This window comes from Lissotriton helveticus, chromosome 10 (assembly GCF_964261635.1).
Source record: "Lissotriton helveticus chromosome 10, aLisHel1.1, whole genome shotgun sequence".
Taxonomy (NCBI): Eukaryota; Metazoa; Chordata; class Amphibia; order Caudata; family Salamandridae; genus Lissotriton; species Lissotriton helveticus.
The window spans coordinates 168625447-168646181 of record NC_136071.1 but is presented as its reverse complement, the minus strand read 5'-3'; the positions used below and the strand labels follow the sequence as shown (position 1 = coordinate 168646181).

The 20735-nt window shown below is 47.7% G+C and overlaps 1 protein-coding gene across 1 annotated transcript in view; it reads left to right on the top strand.

Annotated features, from left to right (window-relative positions):
- Positions 1-20735, top strand: part of LOC144786062 (cytochrome P450 3A21-like) — a 344860-nt gene that overhangs the window by 165419 nt on the left and 158706 nt on the right. The window contains exon 6 of the mRNA XM_078665007.1: positions 14560-14648. Coding sequence (XP_078521133.1) covers positions 14560-14648 — 89 coding nt within the window. The remainder of the gene's footprint in view (positions 1-14559; positions 14649-20735) is intronic.

Here is a 20735-nt window from a genome sequence, read left to right as displayed (position 1 = left end):
CTGTCGGGTCATGGTGAGAGGAGTTGAGTATGATGCTGAGGTTCCAGTCATGGTCCGTGCGTTTAGGGGGCTGCCGAGGGCGGTGGGCCACCAGGGTTGTCCTATGCAGAAGGGGTGGGTCCGAGGACGAGGACTTCTGTCTTCTCCAAGTTGAGCTTCAGGCTGCTGCTCATCCACGATGCAACATCCTTCATTCCTTCCTGGAAGCTGAGTCTGGTGGTGTGGGGGTCCTTAGTGAGGGAGAGGATGAGTTGGGTGCCGTCTGCGTATGACATTATTCTGAGTGTATGCTGTCTGACAATGGTGGCGAGGGGGGCCATGTAGATGTTGAAAAGCGTGGGGCTGAGCGATGATTCCTGGGACACTCAGCAGTTGATCTATGTGGGTTCAGAGAGGAAGGGTGTGAGTCTTATTCTTAGGGTCCTGCCGGTGAGGAAGGAGCAGAGCCAGTCAAAAGCTGCTCCCTGTATGCGGGCATCATGGAGTCTGGTGGTGAGAGTGCAGTGGGAGACAGTGTTGAAGGCTGCAGAGAGGTCAAGCAGGATCAGGGCAGCATTGTGGCCTCAGTCGAGGAGGGTGCGGATGTCTTCTGTGGCGGCGAGTAGGACGGTCTTGGTGCTGTGGTTGCTACGGAATCCGGATTGGGAGAGGTCAAGGATGGAGTTCTCTTCGATGAAGTTTGGTAGTTGGGCGTTGACGATCTTCTCTGTGACTTTGGCCGTGAAAGGGAGGAGAGAGATGGGTCGGTAGTTCTTGAGGTCCGTCAGATTTGCTAACGGCTTCTTGAGGAGGGGCTTGACTCCAGTCGTCAGGGAATGTGCCTGCTTCGAAGGTGGCATTAATGGTGTGTCATAGCTCAGGTGCTGTGGCGGCAGCACTGTGGAAGGTATGCAGAGGGCAGGGGTCCATGGCGGCTCCAGAGTGAATGCCTTTCATGGTTGATGCGGTGTCCTAGGTGGTGACTGGGGTCCAGGAGGAGATGGTGGGCTTGCTGTTGTTGCTGGGTGGAGGAATGGGTTCGGTGTCCAGAGTCTGTTCATTGAAGTTGTCGTAGAGGAATCTTATTTTCAGATGGAAGTAGGAGCTGAGTTTGTTGCAGAGGTCCTCGGAGGGTTTGACGTCCATGGCTTCGCTGGGGGGGTGCGCTTGGTGAATTCCTAAATGATGCTGATGAGTACCTTGGAGTTGCTGGCGTTGGCGTGGATTTTTTTTCAATGAAGGTCCATTTGATGGATCTGATGAGTTGGTGGTATTCTGTTATGGCGTTCTTGTGGATGGTACAGTCTTCTGAAGTTTTGCTGTCTCTCCATAGCTTCTTGAGATGTCTGCAGGTGCGTCTGGATTCTTGGAAGTCGGTGGTGAACCAGGTGGCCTTCCTGGGCAGTTGGTTGGGGTTGCTGAGTGGGGGGAGCTTGTCAGCAGAGTTGGTGATCCATCTGTGAAGTTCTGTGGCTGCGGAGTTGGCATTGGTCAAGGTGGGGGGGATCGTGGATGAGGGTGCAGTTGAGGTGCTCCTCGGTGACCTTGCTCCAGTTCTTTCACTGATGGCTTGGTGTAGGTTTTGCGGCAGTGGCTGTGTCGAAAGAGAAGTGTATGCAGTGGTGGTCTGTCCGGGGGGGGTGTTCATGGTGTGGCTGAATTGGATGTTGTTACCTCCTGCGAAGATGGGGTCAAGGGTGTTTCCTGCCTTGTTGGTGTGGTGGTGACGAGCTGTTTCAGTCTGAGGTTGGCGAGGTTGTCCAGGAGGGTGGCAGAGTTGGGGTCGCTGAGGTTGTCGAGGTGGAAGTTGAGGTCTCTGATGAGTATGTAGTCCATGGAGATGATGGCGTGGGGCACGATGAGGTCAGCGATGATATTGGTGAACGCAGTTGAAGGTCCGGGGGTCTGTAGGAGAGGGTGCCACGTAAGGTCATTCTGGGGCTGGTCTGGATCTGGAAATGGAGGTGTTCGGTGGTGGATGGGGAGTTGCCTTGTTGGTGGGGGGGTGACAAGCTGTTTCAGTCTGAGGTTGGCGAGGTTGTCCAGGAGGGTGGCAGAGTTGGGGTCGCTGAGGTTGTCGAGGTGGAAGTTGAGGTCTCTGATGAGCATGTAGTTCATGGAGGTGATGGCGTGGGGCGCAATGAGGTCGGCGATGATAGTGGTGAACGCAGTTGGAGTTCCTGGGGTCTGTAGGAGAGGGTGCCACATAAGGTCATTCTGGGGCTGGTCTGGGTCTGGAAATGGAGGTGTTCGTGGTGGATGGGGAGTTGCTCCTGCTGGAGTTGGTAAGTCGGAGGGAGCTCTTGTGTGTGAAGGCGAGTCCTACTCCTGAGCGGTTGGGTCAATCCTGCCTCTGAATCTTGTATGGTAGTGGCGATGTTGGGGGCAGAGGTTGTATCCTGGGTTGGTTGATTATTTTTTCTGGTAGTTTTCCGCTGGGAAGATCATGGGTTTTAGTTTCAGTGTGGCTGTCTGAAGTGGCCATGGTCCATGAAAGAAGCTTGAAAATCAATCTCTGTGTCCTGTGAGTTCAAGATATTGCATTCAAAATACCGTAAGATGCAATGCTGCAGCGAATTTATTATTACCTTATCTGTTGCTGCCTCTGGTTTCATTCATGTCATCAAGTGGGTGTGTTTCATGCATTGCCACCACAATACCCGAAGGATACAAGATCACCCACCTTGACCACATCAACAAGTGTAGCGGAGTAATCTCCATCATACACAAAGAATCCATCATCCCAGCCATGGAACACCTCAACTTCTGACTCCAAACAGACAGCAAACCCATTATCAGGGGCACCTTCGCCAACCGTCCTCCAGAACCATGTCCAGCCTTTTACATCTTCATCTCCGACTTCATCGCCACCCTCGCCATAGACTCTAACAACTACATTTTTCTTGGAGGCCTCTACTTTCATCTCGATGACCACAATTACATCAGCACTACTGACTGCTCAACAGCTTGAACAACATTGGACTAACCCAAATCATCCAGGACCCTAAGCACACCGCAGGCTGCACGCTAGAACGCATCTTCACCTCCAGCGACCGCACCAGATATTGCGACACATGGAACTCCCCTCGACCAGCTTCTCTATTGCCTTTTTCAGCATCACCAGTTCACGGACCTCCGCTGGGGGCAATGCCACTGACTGCAGCTGGAGCAAAGTCTCAAAGGACACATAGATCAACGCCTTCAACACCACACACCCCATCTCCTCCAGCAACTTAGAACAGAACATCAGAAACTGCAACAAGTGGATCACCAATTGCATCAACAGCATCGCTCCCATTGCCAACACCATCCATGCAAGATCCATCAAGCAGGATACCTCAGAACCACTAAATGACACTAACAACTGGTTGTGCACCAGCAAAGACATGATCGACAAGACCACCTTCAAGACAGCCCTCAACCTCTACCACAAACAGTTGAGAGAATCGAAGAAAAAGGCCTCAGCCTCTCTAACCGAATCAAGCACTAATAACAGCAAAGAACTCTTTAGCATCGCCAAAGTATTCTCTAACCACTCAGCTGCAACAAACAACATTTTTTTTTTTTTTTTTTTTAAAACCTTTATTTGCAGCAACAGGATATACATTCGTGGGCCTACAACCAAGTCGGCCGGCCACAGGTCAAAAAATGATCAAAAGTCGAAGTAAGCAACACAAGGCCAGCCGGCAGGCAAGCAAACATACGTAAAACAATGCAAAGGAAGGGACACGCGACTACGACGGCCCAATATCAGGAACAATGAAGGCCCATTTTATAATAAGGGGACAAGGCTCATGGCAGGTTCGTGGAGAATACGGGGAAACCCGATATACAGGAATACACCTAGCCAAAATGAAAAGAGGGGGGGGGAGGATGTGAAGACACGAGTTCATCGTAGTATAAAACAAATGCAAAATATATGATAAGCATACAAGTATTACCAGCATCTCATGTTCCCCACCCAATGATACGCTAACAAACGCAAGGGGAGCGGATAAACTGCACGAACTCAATCAACCCGCCATATTAGCCTGGGGAAAGAGGGGGGAGGGAAAAAAGGGGGAGGGAAAAAAGGGGGTGGGAAGAGAGGGAAAAACAAGGGGGAAATTGAGGGAAAGGATCCAATAAGGACAAGAACTGGGAAAAAGGGAAAAAAGAGGAACAAAAAGAAAGAAAATAGAAGGAAAAACATAACGTACAAGAAGGGCTCCACCCCGGGCCAAGCATCCCGCGGCTAATAACACAGAAGAAAGGAAAAAGCTGGTAGGAAGAAGGGTATGGAAGTCCCGACGGAAAACATCAAAACTGATAAAAGCGGCATAGCGACAGACTCCAACCCACTCATGCCAGAGAAGTGAGGACAGAAGCGGCACCTCTATAAAGGGATAGAAAAAGGGCCATAGAACCAAGAAAATGAACATCTGAAAGACCCTGCCCACCCGTCCCACCCCGCACCCCTGCAGAAGGCTACGGCCTACCCTCCAAACAGCGTGCCTGTCGCCCTAATCCGAAACCCGAAATATAGTAAAGAAAGAAAGAAGAAGAAAGCGACAAAAGAAAGGAAAAGAGGGAACATGAAACAAAAATAATATGAGAGGGAGGAGCCAGGGGATACAAACAAATACACTCGGCTGCGGCCCTCCCCCGACCATCAGATGAAAAACTACCAGATCAACACTGCACCTTCACATAGATCAATAACCCGCAGGGGAGGGGGAAAAATTTATTTTCCTTTGTAGAGTCCCACAATATCGAGAATACAAGCGACAGTACAACGGATAGGTAAACCAGCAGTCTATCAATGTTGTGCAACTACCCCCAGCCCTTCCTAACCACGAAACCATCCCAATAAAGAACAACATGGAGCAGACCATCCAATACAGAATAATCGTTATACTGACTAGGGTTACGGCAGTGACGTAGTTTAGGGAGAGCCACCAAGCTAATGGGATACAAAAAATCAATAAGACAAGTCAATTGTAGCAGCAACAACAGGGCAGGCAAAAATAAGCAGATGTCCAGTCTCGCAATTCGACAATGCAAAGGTACCCCTCCAGGACAAAGACATGAATCCATCGAAGCGGGAGCAAACAGCAGTCCACCACAGTTCCCAACTGCCCCGGAAGGAGCAGGTCTCCGCGTCATGTGCAAGTCATCGAATTCCGGGCGGTGGAAAACCGGAGGCTCAAAAACCACCGGTCCATCAAGCGGCCGAAGAACAGCGGCATCAACTCTTGGCACAGCCAGAGGGGGCAAAGCAATGGCGGCATCAGGCCGATAGGAGTGCATGAAAGAGCGTCGACCCAAAATGGCGGCGGGCTGTACGGAGCCGGCAGAAGCACCGGGAGCCAAGACAGCGTACAAGGACACCAAGGCGTCCAGGACATCTCCGAGCGTGGGCTCACGAGCACATGCCCAGGCCCCCGTGCAGTCCGGCCAGCAAAGTTCTTCGGTGCAAGGCGGAGCACCCCCCACGTTGCCGGTAGCCATCTTGTGAGTCTCGCCGCCCCGCACTCCACCGTGGGCCTCCAAACGGTTCCCAAATGTAGGACTTTACAAAACTCCGGAGGTTCCCAACGACGGCCTCACTGGCACAAAAAGGGTAGACGCTCGATGGGTGGGGGGGCCCCGTCCGAACAGCGGCGGGCTCCACAAGCAAGAGCCAAGCGCGGGGTCCAGGGCCGCCGGACAGAACAAAGCGAAGGGACCCCTCCACACAGTCAGCCCCAACACGCCTCGTCTCCCTCCAGCCGCACGGTCCGCAAGTCGGGGCCGGTTCAGGATCACCGGGGCATGCACACAACGGCTCCCACCAGTGGCTCACTCTCTCGACCGGGGCCGGCAATCCCCGCACCGCCGGTCGGGTCCCACAGGCGAGGTCCCGGTCTCGAACACCTGGGGGCCCCAATCTTCTCGAGGACACAACTGCGGACCCAAAGCACGCAGGAGCTTCCGAACCAGACGGTGAGTAGGAGTAGATCGTTAAATTCCAATAGCTGTAGTGAAGTATCGTCGCAGTCCAGGATAAGTTGCAGGATATTCGAGGTTGGCCGGAGGGCCGACGGAGCCGAGCTAAAAGGCGACCATTACGCTCTCGGGCTAGGCTCCTCCCTCGCAACAAACAACATTACCTCCACACAGGAACTCTGCGACAACTTTACAAACTTCTTCCACTACAAGATTGCCAACATCTACAGAAAGTTCAAACCCGAGCCCAAGACCACCGACTTCTTCAAGCAACACAACGACCCCGCTACCACCAAAGACATCTGACTAACCGACTGGAGACAGCTCGCCCCACAGGATACGGCCTCCATCATGAACTCTGTCCACTCAGGGGCCCCAACTGACTCATGCCCTCACCACATCTATAACCTAGGTGAAGTCAGAATCAGCCACTTACTCACAACCTTGATCAACACTTCAATTGCCACTATCACTTTCCCTGAGGACTGGTAACATGCAGAAGTCAACCCCATACTAAAGAAACCATCGGCAGACCCCAGCAAACTCCTCAACTACCGACTGATCCCCTGCTCCTGTTCCCGTCCAAAGCATTAGAAAAAGTCATTAACCCACAACTCTCCTCACATCTGGAATGGAACCTCTTACAACACTTCATCCCAATCCAGATTCCACAGCAACCACTGCACCGAGGCAGCCCTTATCATGACTACCAATTACACCAGAGCCCTACTCAACTAAAGAATGACGGTGGCTCTGATCTTCCTAGACCTCTTGGCAGCTTTCGATATGGTCTCTAACCACACACTCACCTAAAGGTTGCACAACATAGGTATCGAAGGAGCTGCTCTCTCTGCAGAGCATCCCCAAATCAGAGCCACAGGGCCAGATGGCACAGATGGCAGATAAATTCTGCTTCCAGGAAGGAATGGTTCACAGACTTTCCACCCATATGCAACTTTCAAATTTCATGCAATGCAGTGCAGCAAGGACACTTGCTCTGTTGCGTGAAAAGGAGAGAGCAGAAATGCTCCTTATTTACAAATATATGGTGCATTTCTGCACTGTCCTTCTACTGGTGCATTGTTTGATGCCTAGCGCCAATGTAAGCACACTTGTACCATAGTGCAAGTGGACTTGCGTTATGGGCAGGATTGTTTTCGTGCAGGAAAGCATACCTTCCTGTTCAAAAACAATCTTTAGAGGCATGTTCCTCTTTCTACCTGTGGTGCAGAATGTAGCACACATGGGAAGAGGAAGTATCAAGGAGCAATAAACCTATTTCTCACTATGCCTCTGTCAGGTAGGCACACCATTTTGGAGCAAACCCAGGTTTACAAGTCTCTGTAAATCTGGATTTGTTTCAACGCCCAACGCCCAAGCAACAGCCATGTAACGCCTACCCGATACAAAGTAGTGCAAGGGTGCTTTGGGTTACTTTGCATTTACCACACCACTCAATGTGTCTTTGCATTGCTTAATAAATGGCAAAAAAATTATTCCGTCCGGGTTGTGCCTCAAAAGTGACATGACCTGAGACAAAATCGTATTAAATATGGTTCTCAGTGTTTATGATCCTGATATACAAAGCCATGTCACAAACCAATATGAGCAAACTGCACTTCGACTGGACTGTGATCTTCACTTCTGTTTGTGATGTGACTGATGTTCCAATCAGTTGGATCACAAAATATAGATTTGGAAAATCTTGCCTGCTTAATGAATAATAATTAGGCAGGAGGCCCTGTGAGATCCCACTTCTCATTAGATTGCCTGAGAATGCAGGTTGTATGCCTGAAGGGATAGCAGACCCCCATACTTGCGTTCACATTCATTCCCTGCATGCACCAAAATCTCAAATAACAACTCGGAAACATCATTTTTGTTTTTAAAAAATGTAAAACTTTTTATTGGTTACAAATCAAGAAGAAAAAAAAGCAAAGTTACATCACATTACAGTGCACTATTGAACATCATAATTAAGAATCATAGGTACATATTCCACGTACCGGCGTATTTTGACCTGGCCAACAGTAAGTACAACAATTCTGTATAACATAGAGCCAGGCATAACACTCAGCCACATTCACTACAAATTCTGCAAGGATACAACAAAGCCTGAAATTTCCTTATCTATTCCGACCCCCATGTGGACGTGCTGAGGCTGTGTAGGGGTGTCAGTGATATCCTACATGGCCAGCAGGTATGCCTGAAATGGTTGCCAAATATCCATGGGCCTAGCTGCAGGTGGCTGCAGCTGTGCGTATGTGTCACCATTAGTGTTGCAGTATTTTATACTGTGTAGCCATGCATGCAGAGTGGGGGCGCGCCTCCCGCCCCAATAGATGGCGACTTCACGTTTAGCAATAATGAGTGCAATTGTGACAAATCGACGCTTGGATTTGGGGAGGTCTTGCGTGTACCCGGGGAGCCATCAACGGCGTTGGCGTATTCTCCATGTCAATTATACGGGAAATTTCCCCAAAGACTGACCTCCAATAGCCCTCTATCTTGATACATGTCCATGTACCATGTGCGAAATCTGCCTTTGGGTATCGACATCTCAGGAATACATGTTGGCGAGAGAGGTCTATACGATTCATTTTGTTAAGTGTCATTTACGCTCTCCATAGGAATCTAAAATGCAGGAGATTGTGCCAATGGTTAGGGGAGACACAGCATATTTGTGTACAGCACCTACCCCACTGCGCATCCGTGATTGGGTGTCCAAAGTTGAGATCCCAAGCTGTACGCACCACAATATCCCGACAGGGAAGCATTGCCACTGCCCCTTTATTCATCCTGGCCATAAGATAACTCCCCTCTCCATCCCTAATTACCCCTGTCAGTGATGGGAATTCAGGGGGTTCTAATGGATAACTAAACATGCTCACCCTCAATGCCCTTTGAAGCCTCTGTAACACAAAGTGATCCATTGTGCTGGCATCACGGAGCGTGAGTCCTCCGTGCACGAAAAAATATGACCTTTGGGGAACAAGTCACTAAACATTACAAGGTGAAATTTAGCCAATGTGCACTGTACCAATGCCTCCTGCAAAATGGGGTTCCAACCATTACCCACTAGAGGCAATGTGGAAAAATATAACATGCAGGATCCAGTTACCCGTAATAGTTTATGCCATGCCCAGTTGGGTGTGGACAATGTTTGAATATTGTGTGGGTCACGCGGAAACCCAACCGGTATCAGGGTGTTTAGTAGAGCCGGAAGTACCAGATCGGCCTCCGGTCTGTGGTACGGTATCCTGACATCTGCATGGTCCCAGTGTCGGGCAAAACTCACCTGCGCTACCAAATATTAAATCCAAAGGTTTGGTACCCCAAACCGACCCTTCTCATATAGCAACATTAAGGTATCCCAACCAATGCGGGCTGTTTACCCCCCACACCAGCCGCATCAACAGTATTTGGAGGTCTGTGAAGAAGCTGTTATACAACAGGATAGGGATGTTTTGGAAAAGATATACAAATTGTGGAAGAACAACCATCTTATTTATAGCTATTCTACCAGCCATTTACAGGGGTAGCGTCAACCACCATTCTATGTTACATCCCAGCTCCTCCATAACCGGGCCGTAATTCAGCTGGATGACACAATCCTTTTCTCTGTGGATGTGAATTCCAAGATATTTCAGAGTCAGCACACCACACCAGTATGTATTCCACTGTTCTGTTGCAGGGCGCCACCATCAGTTGAAAGACCATGGACGCCTCCCAATTAATGCGCAAACCTGACAGAGTACCATATCTTGTCACTTCCCGGACGAGTGGTGTTAAATTGTCATTCGGGTGTCTTACATATAGTATAATATCGTCTGCATACAGTGTGAGAAGTAGGGGACCTGTATTGAACTGCAGCCCCCAAAGGCTGTGCTTCTCCTGGAGATACAAATAACAAACAGTGTGGAGGGTCAAGGGGATAGTTTACCGACCTGTCTACTCACTCCCCTAAACTAGAATACATAACAACAGAAGAGTAGACCAAGTCTAGAAAATGGTGTGTGTCTCTGAACGAGCGAAAATGCAACATTTGAATGTACATGCAGGTGGTGCCTCGAAACTGATGACAAACCAAGGTTTTGAATAGTAACCCATCAGACCACCCATTTGGCGGAAATTCATCATTTGGGGGTTGATAAATATTCAAACCACTGCCTGGCCATTTTAGTGCCAGGGTAACATAGTACCTCTATGTACAATATTCCTCAATGTAGTGATGTTTATTAAAGTGCAGTGCTCAAAAAAATGGTGAGTAAAATTGACTACTGAGACATAAGAGAGTTTCAAGATAGAGGTCAGAGTGTCAAAGCTTAAAAGACACGCCAAGTAGTTTGGAAATTGATACTACTCTGTGGCGCTGAGCAAGGTGGTCGACATGTTTCAGCCTACAGGGGAAACTACCCCGGCTTTCTTCAGGACCTTTCATATAAACTTGCTACTGCAACAAACAATAATATGTGATATGAGGAATAATGAAAATTGTGCTTATAAAAAGTCACATATCTACCAGGAACTTTACATTCCAATGTTCACTGGAGGATGGGAGACATGGCTTCTTCCTATTGTGAGACAAAAATTCACACAATCAAACAGGACAGGGTCACCTACATGCATCCGCATGAATACATATACCCCACTCAGAAGAACACACATGCATGAGCAAATTATATTCTGCTTAACTAGAAAAAATTATATTCCGCTTTACTGAAACAAAAAAGCATAATAGCTACATCACTCAGAGGCATTACCTCCAGGTGATACTCACCCAGCTTTGTGTGGGTGACGACCCCACCTCGCCCGGCAACCGCTCGGGAGAATGAGGCCCCGCTCTATAGTGTAGACAAAGGACAAAGTAAGTGAACAACATCCACTTTGTCCAGCCAAATTGCGCTACACAACAACCCAGCAAACGTGTGATGAAACACCCAAGTATCAGACCATTAGGTTACTTACTCAAAGTTAAGTCGTGAGATAGTGGGGGGCCACAGACACCAAAGGGTGTGTTATAGAATACGCCTTATGGGCACTGTTAAATGTCCCTGGATCGAAAACGGAGGCATTCATTAGGGACCCCAAGTCTAGGGTCTAGATGCTCAAGATAATTAGGGACCACAATTCTATAAACAGTTGGTAAATATTGTGGGGCTCCACTGATTTTAAATGTACCCAGCTACTCTACTATATATCAAATGACTCACATAAGAGTATGAGGGCAACTTGTGTTGGAAAAGCCAATGGTAACTGCAAAATATGCACTCAATTCATACAGAAAAAGCGACCTATATCTCACCTGTCCGTCGGTACCTCTGGTGTTACAAGAGCGGAAGTGGAGGTATGTCTCCTACCGTCCGCCTTCGTTTTATAACGGAACCGAGTCTCGTTGATTAGTCACATGAGGACTAATTACGCGCCTGCAACGGCACGTTGTAATGCCCAGTAGTAGTCACATGGAGAGTATTCAACTGAGCGCCCATCCGCCCGGTTGAGGGACCACTGCCCTGCTCGGCGAGCGCAACTGCGCATGCGCATAGCCGAAAACGCTGTTCAAACGCGTCTGCGCACTAGACGCGAGGAAACCAGTAATGGAAACCGGAGACCTGCATGTCAGGCATGCCAACAGATCTCGTTGGTGGTTGCGCCGGGCACGCATGCCCGTTCCGAAAAACACGGTCAAGGGTGCGCTGGTTAAAATAGATATCCCAAGCCAAGAGTTATTAAAGGCATGAATGTAACAAAATTTTTGTATTTAGAAACTGAACGGCCAAACTCGCATTGTTTACACATAATTAGTGTATATGATGGACTGGCTAGAGATCGCAAAAACTATAAAAGAATTATTATTCATAATAGGCTGTAAACTTTTCTGGGTGCCAGGAAAGATAGAACTGGACTGAGTAGGGGTTCATCACATTTAAGTTGGGTGAGCTATATATGTATACGAGGGTGCGTATACATAGAAACAATGACCCGCAGCCTGGAGATGCCGCACCAATGGATCGAGTGCTACCACAAATAAGAGGGGAGAAAGAGGACACCCCTGTTGCATCCCCGAGTGAGTTTAAACACATTCGTTAAAGTTCCATTGAGTCGGATACGCATTGTGGGTAGTGTCTACAACAATTTAACAACCGCCAGGAACCGTTCCGGCAAGCCGAAACTTCAGTTAATGTTGATTTTCGGAAGGTCCTTTTCAAATACTTACAAGCCTGCTTATATTTGCTTTGAGAATTATTTTTCATAGAATGCATTACTTCAAGCCTTCAAGTTCTTCTCAGTGCCCTGGACAGTACAAATTGCTAGCTCACATGCTCTAGCATTGCTCACAAGTCTACCTGTATACACCCTCTTAAATATCTAGTTCCAGCTTTACTAATGCTTTGTGCTGGACTTGCATCTCAACAGTGACTCAACCTGGAGCAACAGGTTTGAGTGGAACTTACTATCCAACACAAACCAGGAATTCTTTTGGACAGCTCCCAAAAGTAGCACAAAGTTGCACTATGTGCTACTTTATGTCAAGGGAGCATTCCATTGGTGCTACATGAGTCTTCCCATGCAGCCACTATGCAGTTTGAGGCAAATCCTGATCTAATAATTTGTAGATAGTGCTGCATTTTACAGAATGTGTAAGAAAAACAGGAGTAAAGCCATAGACCGTGTTGGGATGGGTATGTAGTATAAACAAAAACAATTCCCAACAGGTATCAATAAAAGTCAGTTAAACAATGTATGCAATCTGCATTACATCAACAAGAAACAAGGAGTCTCTGAGAAGTTTTTTGAGGCTTATTATTCACCAATTAAAAGAAGGGTCTTTCACATGGTAATACAGTTAAACAGCACTGTACAGAGCAAATCATGTGACAACCCGAGGGCACTTTGTGAGTAGTGATATATACAATAGGTGAACGTGCAATTGCTAAGGTGAACAGCGTGAACGACGCAAAGTGACAAAGAAAAATACAGTAATGTCTCCACAAGGTCAAGTTGCAGTCACTTAAAGCATGATTAAATAAATTCACAGGAGCACAAAACGTAAAATGCGCCATATAATTTTATGCTGTGATGTCGACGGCGTTTCGATCCCCGTGAGTCGGGATCGTCATCAGGACAGGGTTGTAGATGCGGGCAGTGTGTGACACGCACAACGAGGTTGCGTGAGTAGCTGGATTCCGAGAAATGTCTTCGGGATCGGCGGCTGATCGTGGATTACTCAAACCGATCAGCGACAATGCGCCTGAAAGAAGCAGGGCAGCGGAGGGCGATTAAGGCTCTCGAGGTATTAGACGGCTCGCAATGAATGCAGGAGCATTTTACAGAACACATACTAAGCAGGAGATATCTTAAAAGATATTTTTTGTACTGAAAGGAGAACGCACACACCCTTGTACAATAGCACAAGGATGTTTCTGTTGGCACATGGCACCAAAAAGTGCGCCAGTGCTGGTAGAGAGTAAAAATGTGTCATATCATAGCAGATATGGGCCATTTTTTTTCTACCTCTATTCGACTCAAAGTAGTGCAGCTGGTTTGGTTGCTGTGCGGCGTTGCTTAAAATATTAATACATCCTGGCGCCAACAAATGCACATTTTACTTTCATGCACTCTGCCTTTGCACCTGAGTTTCCATATCAGCTGTTTCTAGTCCAGCTCTGATATGTGGTTTCCCAAGATGGGTGGTCTGTTATTAAAGGAAGGTCTGGAGATGTTTGCCAGAAATTGCTGATATTTCGAACATGTCTATCCAGCATGCACCTAGCTGATTTCGCCATTCATGGTGGGAGTGTTCATTACCCTGCTGAACCTGCCTTCTGAAAGGGACCCTAGGCTGCAGCCATTGGACCCAAGGCGCAAACACTAGAATGAAGAGCTGCTGTGGATGAGACAGCAGTTGCCCCATTTAAGGGACGCTGCAGTCCCGCACATTTGGGGCTGTGCCCAACTGATTTTGCTGTTCCTGATGGGAGCGTTCCTCACCCTGCTGAACCTGTCTTCTGAAAAGGACTCTGATCTGCTGCCATACGACCTATGGCACAAACACTAGGGTGGAGAGCTGCCATGGATGAGGCCGACAGGGACTTCGTCCCACAACTTGCCCTGATACCACACCTGAGGACCATTTGCCCCATGTAAGGCGCGTGTCAGTCATGCAGCACAGGTGGCGAATGGGCAAAGCCCAGGCCAAGGGCGGGCCTGTCCTGCACCCGTCAGTGGCCAAAAGAGGCTGGGCCACATCTCGTCATATATATCTAAGGCCTAGATTGTCTCTATGTGAATTAAACCAGATTAGAACAATTTACCTATATCTACAGCTTTTGGCCACAACCAAACTGTGCTTTCTTGTTTCTCCTTTTCAATCTGGGATTTTAAGCACCACCAAATAGAAATGTTTTTTGCTTGCTTTAGGAATGTTTTGTTAAAAGTAATGGTTTTAGAAACCTGATTTTTTAATGTGATTGCTGTTTAATTCACTCTATGAGCTATTTGATCATTTATCCAGGCTTGTTTGTTTTAGTTGGAAAATTGTATTCTGCACTTGTATAATATTGCTCTGAAAGTCAAATAAAAGTTTTAATGATTGTTTTTCTTGATTTTCAGATGTTTCCAATTATAAAGAATTTGGGAGAAAGCTTGGCAAATAATGTTCAGAAAAAAACAGAACAAGATGAACCCTTAGATATGAAACTGTAAGTAGCAAACTAAAGTATGTTAACCATGACGGGTATGCTGCAAATCTTCAAGAGTTAAGAGGAAAGGTGTAATTTGTATCAAGTGTTGTGAATGGAAAGGTAATCAATAATAAATTCCTAGGCAATACACAATTTATCAAATATAACAACAGAACATAAAAGTAATAATGATAAGAAACTCAGTGTAAAGACCCAAAAAATCTATTTTAAGGTACATTTTTAATATCATTTAATTAAATTCAATAATAATTTAAAAACAATTCCTATTTAAAAAGACATTATATTATGACATTACATAATACAATAATTGTGCCAACAGTATTTTAATTTCTCAATACATGAATGACATATATAAAATACAATTAAAACAAGGGGTGGCAGAAAATACATCTTCGACACACGCTTCGGCGCAATTTGCGCCTTCGTCAGGAATGCCACAGAATTACTTTAAAAGCTTTTTAGCTGGCCTTCTGCTGGATATAAGTTGATTCACCGCTTTGATATATTTAGTAAAATTCAATCCTAAGTTTCTACGTTGCGGGTACGTTTATAAGTATTTCTCTCTCAAGCCTTTGTTGCTTCATAAAGCGAATATTTTGCTTTTTACGTTATCTAATTCAAAGATAAATTTGCGTTAAGAACTGGCTGTCCATATTGATGGCGAACATTCGTTGTCTTTAATTAGGTTCCTATTTGATGATAAACCAACAATGGCGGATTGCCGTTTAAAATGGTCACAGGCGTCAGATCGATATCACTTCTTTCATCAAAGTTATGCACTTCTCTATGATTTAAATACCACAGGTATACAATAGAGTGAAAAATTCTGATGGTCCTACGAGAATTGAAAGTGTGTGGTAAATATTGGGATTTAAGACTGGGAGCTGTAGGGAGCTTTGTCTATTGAGAGTTAAGTTTGTGTAAAGTGGGAATTGTGATTTGCTCAATACTCTCTGAGGCTTGATTCACAAATCAAGTCCTACTCTCAATCTTGGATTATCATGTCCATCCAGGGTAGGGAGCAAGCATTTACAAATGCACCAGTTACCATCTTTGTGATCCATACCACTAGTTATCTTAAGTTTATTTCTATTTGTGTACCTTGAACATTCTTACACGTATTGGTGATAGAAAGAGCCAAATTGTCCCTTTCACATGCAGTTCTCTATAATCTCTCTAAAAAATGGCCCACACTTTGAGTTGCTATATATCATACCATTTGTTTATTGAACATAATTAAAGCTATTCACATAAAGCTAGAAGGGCTTCCCTTCAAACCTCATCATTTCACATTATAAATCTGGTGTTGGTGGTTTAAGTCCTGGCTTAAAGTCCTGGCTGCCAGACCATCTGAAGTACTCTCACTTCCAGGTTCAAGGGGCGAGTGCTACTAGATACTTAAATTAATTATTCATTTGTTTACTCCTGGACAGACTTGACCACGAAAGGGGTCTTCAGTATAGTGGGTCTGAGCACACAGATCATGGTAAACACCCCTCTGAGTGGACAATCAACCCTATCCTGGTTCTTATTAGAGTGGGGTAATTAACAGCTCTCTGCTAGTTTGGACATGTTAGCAGTATACTTCCTAAGCGTCCTGTTTCGTATCACTTTATACAGTCTGGGTGAAAATGCATTCTCAGCACCCCTAGGGGGATCTGATTCTGGCCTTTATCTCCAAGCAACCACCCATCAAAATGTCTTGGTAATTCAAACGATTACTCCTCACAGACTCAGGTGGTCTATGTTCTCCCCTGCTCCTCTTGTCTGAACATCAATGGAGCAGTGTTCCATCTGGGTGCTTACTCTGCTACTCTGCCTCATCAGAGCTTCTGGGGCAACTAGAATCCATCTCACCTCTGAATAAGCAAATCCCACTTCCCAACACTGCGCTAACACTAAGGTACTCTAGACTCACCATGGGCTCACAGTCACCTCAACTAGTCATTCACCAGTTCTGCCTGGTGCCACTCACCAGTCACCATCAGAAGTGCTCTAAAGCAGTGGCATCTGTTTGAATACTTTGGGACCACAACAAAGCTTGTGGGGAATCTCTCCCATAGATGATTCACTACTCCTAGGGGGTAACTTACCTGGGTGGTGTTGACTCCAGGAGCTTTGGACCCCTCCTACACTAACACTGAGAGGGGTGTGGGTAGTGATATACATTTCAAAACTGCCATGGGCCTAGTCTATGCTTTGCTTGCCTTTTTTGTGGGACACCTGACAGAGCCAACTGTTCTGTCCTTAATTCAGAGGAGCATGTGAAACATCCACACTACCATGACATAGAAAACTCCCATATTTCTACGCACAGTGATGAACTCTAACGAGTGTAGGAGAAATCCCACATTTACCCACCTCTGTATAATATGGTGTGCAGGATCTGCTTTACTGGTGGTAGTTCAAAATCTTCTCAACAAACCTCCCTGTTGGATCGAGCTATTGGGCTCTGGTGAACAGTAGGATTGTCTTTGGTGATTTGCCTAGGATTGTCTTTGGTGATTTGCTTACAAGTAGTTGCCTGCTTTTGTTGGTTGAAGGAGAGGAAAGATGTTTTCCTTCTGTAATAGCTATTGTAAAAACAATCTGTGATTTTGGGTTTTTACTCCAGTTCTTTGAGGCTGCAGATGGATTTGTCTTTCCTTAGTACCAATATGGGCTAGGAGGTTGTAATACTAGATTGGGCTTGTAGGAAGCCACATGTCCATGTTAAAAAGCATGGGCAAGAGCCTACAGTACCATGCCTGGTGTAACATAGTTGGTATTGCGAAAGTGGCCCAATTATTTTAGAAGGATGATTCAATCTTTTGTTAGAATTAGACTGGTGATTTTAGAATCAATCATTTTTATTGTGGGGGACAAACACTGTACACACCCCAGCTGCCTACATCAACTAGCCGGCAGGGCATAATCATAAAGCTTCCACACAGCGTCTGGGCCTACATCCCGGAGGTCGGCCCCGCGAAATGCTATGAGTCAAGACCACCGCCCCGCCTATGCAGTAGTTACCGCTTTTCAAAACAGAACAAATGGAACAACAAGGAACACCCGTCTCGAGTTCTCCACTCATACACAAACACATACACATACACACCCCAGGCCCAGACCCGCCCCCCACCCCAGCCCACCCGCCTCCGAGTCAGCCTATCGCAGGGTTATCGCTGATAGTATCCCAGCTCGGCCGGGAGAGTCATACATCTGGGACGGCTCTGGCCAGCGCTAAGGGGATAAGTTGTAGAATCTGTAGGTATTTCGGGCAAGTTACCTCCCTCAGGTCTTTAGGCAGCAGTCGTAAGAACAGGGCCCACAACTTAGCATACTCCGTGCCTTTCCCGTCTATCCCCATCGATAGTCTCTCCATTGCTAAAATAAACCATAGCCTTTGGAACCAGTCTCTAGGATCAGGCACCGTCTGCGAGCCTCAGTTGGCCAGCAATACCTGTCTTGCAGCCAAGAGCGTCAGCGCAATCTGCTTACCCCTCAGCGAGCGCCGTGGGAAATACTTGGGATGCGGAAGCCCCAGCAAGATATGCTCCGGTAAACGGGGAAGTGTGATCTGAAACGCCTCGTCTATCTCATCTAAAACCATGGACCAATACCTCCCCAGCTTTGGGCAGTGCCATAACAAGTGAGCCAAGGTCCCTGTTGGACCACAGCCCCTCCAGCAAAGACCCGATTTATTGGCGTCCCAGGTTCGTAGGCGCGCTGGGGTGTAATACCAATAAGCCGTTACTTTGTACGCTGATTTAGCTCCAGTGGTATTGGAGGCTGTGTGTTGCGCGCGGTAATACACATGTTCCCACTCTTTCTTTGAGAGCGGACGCCCCAGTTCTGTCTCCCATCGGACCTGCGCTGGGGTACGCTGCTTCCTAGAATGGCTGAGAATCATAGCGTATAACTCCGATATGAGCCGCCGGTCGTCCTTCTTGCAGACCAGCCATCTTTCGAACTTGGTCAATTGTCGCGACATATCGGCCACGTTGGCGGGCTGGGTAACCCAGTGAGCTACTGCGGATAGGCGAAGTCATCCGCCTCAGGCAGTTGGAAGAACTCCTGTCAGAGCAGGGAGAACAGAATGAAACCATCCACGTCGAAGAGGCAACCCACCCTCTTACAGCCTTCCTCACGCCAGCGGTGGAAGACCGTGGATGCTCGGCCTGGGGGGGAAGTCTGGATTATCGACAATGGGCATCATCGGTGAGGGAAACGTAGTCCACCCCTTCCGGGACACCAGTTGATCCCATGCCTTGAAGGTCGGTGCCGTCACAGGAGACGAATAGAGCCCCCCACGCCCTGTGCTTGTGAGGCAGCTAGAGCTCTCGCCATATGTTACAGCCCGCCACCGTTTAATCCATGAAATTCCAATGTTTACTGGACATGGGCCTGTTCCATTCCACTATATATCTCAGGACAGAGGCCTGATAGTAGGCCGAGAGAAGGGGAAAACCCAGTCTTCCAGCCGCCCTCGGGGCAGTCACCATGGCCAACGCTAGCCGCGTTTTTTTATTGTCCCACAGGAATTTGTTAAGGGACCCCTATAGTTTCCTGGGGGCGCCGGGCGGTGGGGCCAAGGGCAGCATCTGAAACAAATATAGTATGCGGGGAAGTACAGTCATCTTCAGGGCTGCCAATCTCCCGAACCACGATAGTTTGAGGCGGGACCAATCATTGAGGGCCTAACCGACCTGTTCCATCAGCAACTTCTAATTAAGGGATACAGTTTTAGTGATGGACGGTGCTAGCCGAATACCCAGGTACTGGATGTCGGCGTGCTCCAACCAAAAGTCAAAGTCCTGTTGCAAGTCCAGGACGTCTTCCTCCGGAACAGACGGGTTGAGGATATGCGACTTCGTGTAATTAACCTAGAAGCCTGCCACCGCTTGGAACTCTGTGAGATCTCGGATAAGGTCCCGCAGGGAAGAGTGCGGGTGGGTGAGTGAGAGGATAACATCCTCTGCACAGAGACTGATCTTATGCGTGTCCGCCCCAAACCTGATCCCTGAGATGTTGACATTGGACCGGACCCGTTGGGCAAATGGTTCCATATAAAGCGCGAAAAGTAACGGGGACAGGGGGCAACCCTGCCGCGTTTCTCTTGCTATTGGAAAGAAAGAGAGCCGATTTACACCCATTGACGTGCACCGCCGCCTTGAGGGCTGCATATAGGCACTTGATCCACTGAATGTAATTATTCCCCAGTCCAAACCGCCGCAACACGGCCCACATGTAATCCCAGTCCACTCGGTCGAAGGCCTTCTCAGCGTCAAGGCTGGAAGGCACGCGACCGCGATCGGTGGACGAGGTCCATGAGGTGGAGCAATCATTTGGTATTGTCTCCTCCCTGCCTCGTGGGGATAAAGCCCGCCTGGTCGGGCTCGATAAGGCCGTCCATCAAGGGGCTGAGCCGAGTCGCCAGCACCCCCGCAAACAACTTGGCATCAATGTTGAGGAGCGAGAGCGGTCTATAGGACCCGCACTCCTTGGGCTCCTTCCCGGGTTTAAGAATGACCATAATGGCCGCTTACGCCATAGATGGGGCTACAACCCCGGTGTCCAAAAAGGAGTTGAAAAGGCGAGTCAGAAGCGGGGCCAGGTCCCTGCAGTTTGTTTTATAAAAAATTGCCGAGAAGCCATCATGCCCTGGCGATTTCGCTACCTTCAACCTTGAAATGACTGAGATGACCTCTTCGACACGAATAGGCATGTCGAGGGCCTCTGGGCTTTTGAAGAGGGATGTGACATTGCAAGACTCAAGATATTCTGCTATCCCGGCGGAGGGCGCGCCCTCTTTGCTATATAGGCTCTGGTAGAACCGCCGAAAGGTATCCACAATAGCGGAGTCCGTAGTGTGCTCCGCCACGCCGCGGTCCCGAATCGCCTGAACGGCTTGCATATGAGATCGCGCCCTTAGCCTGTGGGCTAGCATCCAACCGGCCTTATCTCCGCAAAGATAAAACTTGTGTCGCAGGTATAAAAGGGCATGCATAGCTCTGTCCGTGTCCAGATGCTTTAACATGCGCCTTTTCGTCTCTAGTTCCCGCCAGATTCTCGGTGCCCCAGTCCGCTTGTGGATCGCCTCCA